The sequence below is a fragment of the Gracilinanus agilis genome, unplaced genomic scaffold, assembly GCF_016433145.1.
Source record: "Gracilinanus agilis isolate LMUSP501 unplaced genomic scaffold, AgileGrace unplaced_scaffold34708, whole genome shotgun sequence".
Taxonomy (NCBI): Eukaryota; Metazoa; Chordata; class Mammalia; order Didelphimorphia; family Didelphidae; genus Gracilinanus; species Gracilinanus agilis.
This window is the reverse complement of record NW_025367699.1, coordinates 1-9,096: the sequence shown is the minus strand read 5'-3', so window position 1 is coordinate 9,096 and position 9,096 is coordinate 1. Positions and strand designations below refer to the sequence as shown.

At 42.6% G+C, this 9,096-nt stretch overlaps 1 protein-coding gene across 1 annotated transcript; it reads left to right on the top strand.

Moving 5' to 3' along the window:
- Positions 1-224: 224 nt before the first annotated feature.
- On the top strand, positions 225-8,687 carry LOC123254878 (small conductance calcium-activated potassium channel protein 3-like; the record flags this gene model as incomplete). Its single annotated transcript, XM_044683782.1, has 2 exons — positions 225-294; positions 8,390-8,687. Coding segments are annotated over 2 exons (367 nt in total), but the record flags the coding sequence as incomplete, so codon positions are not given.
- Positions 8,688-9,096: the final 409 nt, after the last annotated feature.

Below are 9,096 nucleotides of genomic sequence, written 5' to 3'. Positions count from 1 at the left end.
GAGAGAGAGAGAGAGAGAGAGAGAGAGAGAGAGAGAGAGAGAGATTTGTCCTTTTCTTGGACCCTACCATATCTATCATTTAGGCAGTGTTCACATTAAACATAGTAGGTTCCAAAAACAGAGAGAGTAATTCAGTTAAGAAACTGAAGCCAAAGGATCTAGTTGAGCTCTTAACACCTTAGCATGAAGGCTAAGATGAGATCGTTGCCATCTTTCTCCCACAGGCTGAGAAGCGTAAAGATGGAACAGAGAAAGCTGAGTGATCAAGCCAACACCCTGGTAGACCTTTCCAAGGTGAGTGGGTGAATCTGAAGCCACCCTCAAGAGACTTCAGATTCTTCCATTTAGATTGTTTGTTTTAAGGGTGGCCGGGAATACCTGGATTAGATTATCTCCCATAAAACCTTTCACTAGGAAGTCAGAGAGTAATTCCTACCAGAATTACACACACACACCAAAAAGACTCCCCAATTAAGATTCAAATTCTAGATGTTTGGAATCTACTATAATTATTGTCGTGCTTAAAAGTCTGGTGTTTACTCCTAAGGTAAATAAATTGTTTCAGATTACTAGGTCAACCTGAAAGAGAAAACAGTCCTATCAGGGTTCTAAAATGACAGACAGGATTAACATGCCAAGTGAGAGCTACAGTTCCATGAGTAATAACTCTAGAAATTATGATAAATCTTAACTGAACTGTCCAGCCCAGGTCCTGAGTAGTATTTGCATGAAACTGAGTGAGATCAGTTCATTATGTTCTGAGATCAGGATCATCTTCTAAAGAGAATACAGAAATGCAAGCACAGGACCTAGAATCTACTTCATTTATCATTACTCTTGGGTTTGTTTCATGGTTTTGGTTTTGATTTTGGTTCCTACCTGTGCTTTCAACAGTATGAAGAGTTCCCAGTGTAGAAATTCCTTTTACCAATGCAGATCAACAACTATTCCTCAACATAGTCTTAGAAAGTTATAGGAAGCATTGCAAGGTTAATTCACTTGACCACACAGGTGGTATGAGTCAATCAATGAGCATCTATTAAGTACCTAAATTTGCCTATTGAATTTGTCTCTTTAAAAACTGTTTAAGGTGTTTCTTTTTTAATCTATGTAATCATGGGCAATTCAATTCAACAATTCAACAGATATTTACTAAGTGCCCATCATGTGCCCGGCACCATGCTAAGTCCTGGGAATACAAAAAGAGGCAAAAAGCAGTCCTGCTCTGAAGAAGCCTGCAATATAATGGGGGGGAGACAACATGCACACAAATATGTACAAAGCAAACTATAGACAGAATAAATGGGAAATAATTAATGGAGAGAAGGTACTGGATTCAAGATGGGTTGGAGAAGACTTCCTGAAGGAGATGGGATTTTAGTTGGGACTTAAAGGAAGTCAGGGACGTCAATAGTAAGAGTGGAGAAGGGATAGTGTTCCAGAGAAAATGGGAGGTTCACAAATAGACCTATGCTTTAGGAAAATCACTTTAGTGGCTGAATGGAAGGCTGATCGAAGTGGGAAGTGACTTGAGGCAGGCAGATCCACCAGCAGGCTAGTGCAACTATCTAGGAGTAGGATCATGAGAACTTATATCAGAGTGGTGGCAATGTCAGAAGAGAGAAGGGGACATTCAAGAGATGTCACAAGATGAAATAGGCAGGTCTTGGTAATAGATTAGATATAGGGGAAAAGAGATATAGTGAAGAATCTACAATGATTCCTAGATTGAAAGCCTGAGAGAGTAGGAGAATGGTGGTGTCCTTTACAGTAACAGGAAAGGTAAGAGGGAACTAGAGTTTAGGGGGGAAAGATAATGGGTTCCATTCTGGACACATTGAGTTTAATATGTCTACTGGACTTCAGTCTGGGATGTCTGAAAGGCAATTGAAGATATGAGATTCGAGGCAGAGAGATTGCATCAGGATAAGTAGAACTGAGAATCATCAGCGTAGTAATTAAATCTGTGAGAGCTGAAGTGAGGCTTGACTTCAAGGCTGGCCCTTTAGCCACCACAACATGCTGCCTCTCTATTGCTATAAACAGCATGACTGATTTGAAGACATTTAGTTTGTAGCTGAATTCAGGAATTCCTTCTCTATTGTCAAAACTTCTCATTTTCTCCTTTGGAAATATGGGATAGGGGTCCATTTCTAGAGCTACAGCAGGACCAGGATGTTGATGGACTCCAGACCAGGTCTGCTTAAGGTGCACAGAAGTCAATGTTAGGAAAAAGAAAAGTATCTGGAGATGCATAAAGTAGAGAAGAGGGAGGAGAGGAATGGCATTAGTAATGTCCTCTGATATCTAAAGAGCTGTTAAATGACGAAAAAGTAAAAGACTTGGACATTCTGTTCAGGTCCAGAGAGCAAAACTAGGATCAGCTGGGGCAAGCAACAAGTAGACAAATATTTGCTTGCTAGAAAGAACCTTCCTAAACACCCAGGCTGCCTAACAATAGAATGAGCTGCCCTGTTCCCTGTCCCCGAAGTTCTTCAAATAGGGAGTGGGTGATCCCTCATTGGAGATGTTACGAGGATTATAAATACCTTTTCCTGGTAGAGCCAACCTGGATAACCCTGACTTCCCTTCCCTGATGGTGAAATTCTAGGATTCTTGGTTTGATTACTCTGGCTTTGGTAGGAAAGGAGGGGGCAGGCATGGAGATGAAGGGAGAGAGAATACAAAGTACAAGACAGTGTCCAACAAGAGAGCTCTTCTTTGAGAACAATTGAATCGCTTACTGTTATGATTTGGACTTTTCTCTATGCCACTCTGGGCAGCCAGAGGAGTGCTGGCCCTGAAGTCAGAAAGGTCTGAGTTCCAATCCAACCTCGGGCAGTTACTAGCTGCGTGACCCTGGACAAGTCGCTTCACCCTGTTTGCCTCAGTTTCCTCATCTGGAAAATGAACTGGAAAAGGAAATGGCAAACCACTCCAGGATTTTTGCCAAGAAAACCCCAAATGGGGTCATAAAGGGTCAGCCAAGACTGAAACACCTGAACAACCCAACTGGGCCAAGACAATGTTACACTAAAGCATTCCTTTGAGCACTTTTCTGGGAAGCAAATTAATAAGCCTAAGAAATGCACTTCTCGAAATCCCTAAAGTTAAGGCATGAAAGGTCATTGTTACCAGCAGCAGTGTGCACATTGGTAATCATGGAGCGTAGGTGCTGGGTGAAGAAAAGGGCCTCCCCCTCATCAAGTTCTCTTCATTGCCACTTGATCGAAATCATACATAAAGCACAAAGCCCAGGGCCAGCCTTGTAGAACATGCGGATAGACATTCATTATCATAATGGAACATACTTCCTTGGTGAGCCCAAGGAGAAAAGCAACTCCCTCACACAAATTAAGCCCCATTGAGAATGTGGTACAATCAGTGGAAATTATTGGTTATTTGGCCATCCACAGGCACCGAGTACAATGAAAGGATTGTGTCAAAGAAAGGATTCCCTAACCTGATGTGGAAATTACAATCAAGTGGCTAAGTGGGTTGGCCCAGTTTGGAACAAGTGTAGAGAGACTGTCATTACTCTTAGAACATTTGGATGGAACGTGGGGTTTGAAAGAGTTCTTTAGGAGTCCATCAAGGGAAAAGCTATTGCTGGGGGTAGAGTGGGGAGGGCAGAGGAGAGAGGAGGGGAGGGTGGCGGGAGGAAAGTACATTTAGTGTCACCAGCTAAGGGTTGCTCCTGTGAAGAAGGAGTGTTTCCCACCTCACCTCACACCAAGCACAACATATGTCCAGCCCCGGCAAAATGGCATTGCCAAGCAGGAAACGTGTTCCCATACTAATTTAAACCAGGTAACGTGTATTCTGCTGCCCCCGGTGCAATTCCCAGAGACAGAAGCCAACATAGAGCAGGATGTGGGAAGCCAAAATATCAGGTGCAACAGAAAGTCTCATTTAGCCCTCATGGAGCCTGGAGTGGAGCATTTGAAGAGCAGATTACCTGAAGGGCAGGAAAGCATTCTAGGAAAATGACCTTCATGATGGCCTGCTGTAAAGGGGGAAGAAGTGAATACTAACATCCTGCCAGTCTTTGTCTTTTTCTCTATGGGGGGAATTAAAGGTACTGGCAGTCTCCTAGCAGATTCCATATTGGGCCGTGTTTCCCCTGGAATCCTGTCACCAGGCAACAAACGAGAAAGAGGATAACATAGTTATCGCCTCTGTGTGTGTGTGTGTGTGTGTGTGTGTGTGTGTGTGTGTGTGTGTTTCTCTCTTCACTCTCCATTTATCTTTTTTCCCTTTGGTTCCTTGGAAAGGAAGAACCTGTTGAAATGTGGTTGGAGGATGGGGAGGGGAGAGGGTGGGGGTTTAAAAACTGCAGGATCCAAAATGTTCCGACTACTTTTTATAGCCGCCTCATAAGCAGGCCTCCCCTTCTGTTCAATGAAGTGGGTGAGGTTTGTGCGCATGTCCCTGGAAGGTGCTCTGGGAAGAATGATCCTTGAAGGAATGACTGTCACTCCATCACCATCTTTTGGCACAGTCATTGGCCTGATCTGGCAGCCAAAAAAAAAGTGACCTTGCTTTTCTTAGGTTGCATTAACAGAGGTAGAGCCTATGGAACCCAGAAGCAGTAGGCCCGCTGTCCTTGGTCCTGGTGAGATATCCTAGGATCATAGATTGAGAGCTGAATGTAAGACTCTAGAGGTCCCCTAGACCAGTGATGGCAAATCTTTTAGAAACAGAGTGCTGGGCTCCGACCCCCTATTTCACTTCCCAGACCGAGTGCCATACCAACCCCTCCACCCAGAGACCACGTGCCATGCCCCTTCCCACCACGGAGTACCAGATGTACCCTGCTCCCCTTTACCCCACATAGGGGAGGGAGAAAGCACTCCCATTGGACTGCTGACTGGAGAGGCAGATGAAGTGAGGAATGTCCTCAGTGAGTTTAGAGAGGGGGAGGGGAGAGTCACTCTGCTCCCTTCCAGCTCTGCCACCTGTGAGCCACCCACCTTACCCCCTGTGTGCTTCCATTAGGCTGATGGATGATGTGAAAAAATGTCCGGTAGAGAGGGGGAGGGCAGCAGCTCTGCCTAAGACTCTCTGCATTTCTAGTAACAAATTCTGGGGTGTGGGGAAGAGAACAACACAGAGAGCCCTCGGTGTGCCATTTTTGGCACCAGTGCTATAAGTTCACCATCACTTCCCTAGACTAACCCAGTCATTTTACAGAGGAGGAAATTGAGACCTTAAGAGGTGAGGCAACTTGCCCAGGTAATAAGTGGCCTCTAGGGGCAAAATTCTAACTCAGATCCTTAGGATTCTTTCCACTGCACTACACTGTCTCTTGCATCAGGAAGTGTTCTGTTTTGAGCCCCACATTTTAGGAAGGAGGAACTGGAGCGAACTCAAAGGGAGAGAGTGACCAGCATGAGCGAGGGGTTTGGAAATGATGGCAAAGGAGAATAAAGAAGCTAAAAGAACTTGACAAAGAGGAAACTTATGAGTGGTGGTAGGAAGGATATCAGAGTTGTCTTCAAGTATTTGAAAAGCTATCTTGTAGAAGAGGTATTAGACTTGCCCTGTTTGGTACCAGCAGGTTGAACTAGGAGTAGTAGATAAAGGAGATTGAGTGGCTGATTTCTACTCTAATGAAAAATTCCTAAACCAGTATTGTGAAACTCAAATAGAAAGAGGGAACACTAAACCATACACAAGGATCTGTGGCAGCCACAATCTGACTTGGAAAACAACATGTTGATATTCTCTGTGTTCTATTGTATTTTTATATTTTTAAAAAATATTTTCCAATTATATTATAAAAGAAATCCTTACCTTCCTTCTTAGATCAATATTGTAAATTGGTTCCAAGGCAGAAGAGTGGTAAGGGCTAGGCAATGGGGATTAAGTGACTTGCCCAGAATCACATAGATAGGAAGTGTCTGAGGCCACATTTGAACCCAAGATCTCCTGTCCCTGGTCCTGGATCTCAATCCACTAAGTCACCTAACTGCCCCCTCCAGTTACATTTTAATTTGGTTCTGGCTCACTCAGGAGTGTTGTCATAGCAATGTGGCCTTTTAGCTATATGTATGACATCTCTCTCCTATACTATTAGAACTATTGAAAAATAGAATTGACTGCTTTAAGAAGTAGGGAATTCCAAATCTGGCCTCAGACACTTCCCAGCCGTGTGACCCTGGGCAAGTCACTTGACCCCCATTGCCTACCCTTACCACTCTTCTGCCTTGGAGCTAATACACAGTATTGACTCCAAGATGGAAGGTAAGGGTTTTAAAAAAAAAAGAAGTAGGGAATTCCCCATCCCTAGAGGTTTCGAAAAGAGTGAATAACTACTTTGCAGAGGAGCTTTTTAAAATTTTTTTACATCTAGAGCTGGAAAAGATCCTTACAAGGATATGTAGTTCAACCCCACTTCAGTTTATAGTTAAGGAAACTGGGTCCCAAAAGAGATTAAGTGACTTACCCAAGGTCATACAAGTAGTAAGTGACAGAGATGCTATTACAACCTAGTACCTTTGACTCCACAGTCAATACTTATTCCATCATACCCCACTGAGGGCTGGATTCAATTATTTCTGAGGTCCTTCCTAGCTCTGAGATTTTGTAATTTTTTGATACAGATTTTGAGGACAAGCACTACATAAGCTGTACTTTTACTTAGCAAAATCATGGTCTCCCCAGATACTCAGATAATGAAGGCAGGGCTACATTCTCTGTCAGTGGAGGATTTGGTTGAATGCACACAGTAAATCCCCTACTTTGGCAGAGAGTCATTTTGGTAGGCACTCCTACATTTTCTCTCTCCTTCCCCCCCAAACTAGTCCCTTAGCTCTCTCTTTTGGGCTCCCTCACCACCACTGCTACCATTTTCCTCTTAATTTATATTCCATTTCCTTTGCTCCCAATGCCATATGTTATTTCTGCTTCCTCCCACCCCTTTTAGGAGTGATTGCTTTTCCTATTCTAATGGGACTTTGTGGAAAGATCCTTTAAAAGCTACTTTGTTGACAAACATTAAAAGAAATTTTGACTAAAAGAGATAAAAAAGGGGAGGGAAAGAAAGGACTTAATTTATACAAAAACATTTATAACTACTCTTTTGTGGTGGCCAAGAATTAGAAATTAAAGAAATATCCATCAATTGGGGAATGGCTGAACAAACTGTAGTATATGATGGTAATTATTATGCTGTAAGAAATGATAAACAAGATGATTTCAGAAGATTTACATGACCTGATGCAAAGTGAAATAAGCAGAACCAGGAAAACATTGTACACAGTAAAAACAATATTGTGGAATGATCAACCATGACAGACAGTTACTATTCACAACACAAGATCCAAGTCATTTCTGAAGAACTTATGACAAAGAATGCTATCCCCCTCCAGAGAAAGAACTGAGAGAGTAGGAATGTAGACGAAAGCATGTGATTTTTCACTTGTTTATTTGAGTTTATGTTTTGGGTTTTATATGATTACTCATAAAAATGGATAACATGGAAATATGTTTTGCATGATAATATATATATAATCCAAATTGAATCTCCTGCTGGCAGGGGTGAGGGGGAAGGAGGGAGGGAGATAAGTTCGATCATATAACTTGGGAAAACTTGTGTGGAAACTTGTTATTACCTGTAAGTGATAAAAGAAAAAAAAACCTTTTGGCTAAACAAAAGCATCATAGGTGATAAGTAGGTTCTTTCCCCATCAGTCAAAAACTCTTATCCAGGTCCACGGAAATGATCTTGCTTTTCCTTGGCAGCATGTGGTTTCAATTCCCTACATGACACCAGCCTCAATACTTGGAAGGTTTGATGAATTAATAGTACTGAGACTGTCTGGGAGGCAGTCTATGGGAGGCACCTATTCAAGGCTCCATTTCTGTTTTTAAATTATTTTGTTTTCCCAATTACATGTAATAACAATTTTCAACATACATTTTCTGAAATTATAAGATGCAAATTATCTCCTTCCCTCCATTCCTGAGATGGTAAGCAATTCGATCTGGGTTATACATGTATTATCATGAAAACATACTTCCATATTGGTCATTGTAAAAGAATAAAGCCAAAACCCCAAAATGAAAACTCAAATAAAATAAAGTGAAAAATGGTATGTTTTTATCTGCATTCTGACTCCCAACAGCTCTTTCTCTGGAAGTAGGTAGCATTCTTTGTCATAAGAAGGCTTCACTTCTTCAGGAAGACAAGATCATCAATTTAGAGCTGGAAAGGTCCTTAAAAGCCATCAGCTCCAGCCTTTAAGCTTTTCCCCCTTTCCTTGGTCTGAGAGAACATGATAATTTATACTCATCATTACAAGTTTTCCTTCTCTAGGCTGGTTGTGGTTGGTCCTCCCCTGCTTACGTTCCCATGATAACCTGGTCCATCTTTTTCCCCCCACAGATGCAGAATGTCATGTATGACTTAATCACAGAGCTGAATGACCGGAGTGAGGACTTGGAAAAACAAATTGGCAGTCTGGAGTCTAAACTAGAACAACTCACTGCCAGCTTCAATTCCCTCCCCTTGCTCATTGCGGACACCCTGCGTCAGCAGCAGCAACAGCTCCTCTCAGCTGTCATCGAGGCTCGGGGAGTGAGCGTGGCAGTGGGGACCCCACACACACCACTCTCCGACAGCCCTATTGGGGTCAGCTCCACTTCTTTTCCCACCCCTTACACAAGCTCAAGCAGCTGCTAAATAAAACTCCCCACAAAGGAAGAATTGCCGACAGGTCTTAAGATGCAAGTCAACCTTCTCCTGGTCTTTCTGTCATCACAGGAACATTCAGGCTGAGTGGACATAAAGAATAAGATTGAACTAATTAGCAAACTCATGTTCATTCAGAGTGCTTGGTTCGATATGCCTCGAAATCAGAAATTGAATCTCTGTTTAGGTGCCTATATATGGAAGAGGAAAAGAGAAATGAAAGGAAGTCAAACATTTGACAGGGCCTTTGTTGCAGTGTTTGGTGGAGAACAAAATCCATGCTCAATCTCAGGTCTTCAATTGTTGTGAGGGCGGGGAGAATAAATAGAGGGAGAGTAAAAGTAGAGGGAGAGAAGGAAGAGAGAGAGAGAGAGAGAGAGAGAGAGAGAGAGAGAGAGAGA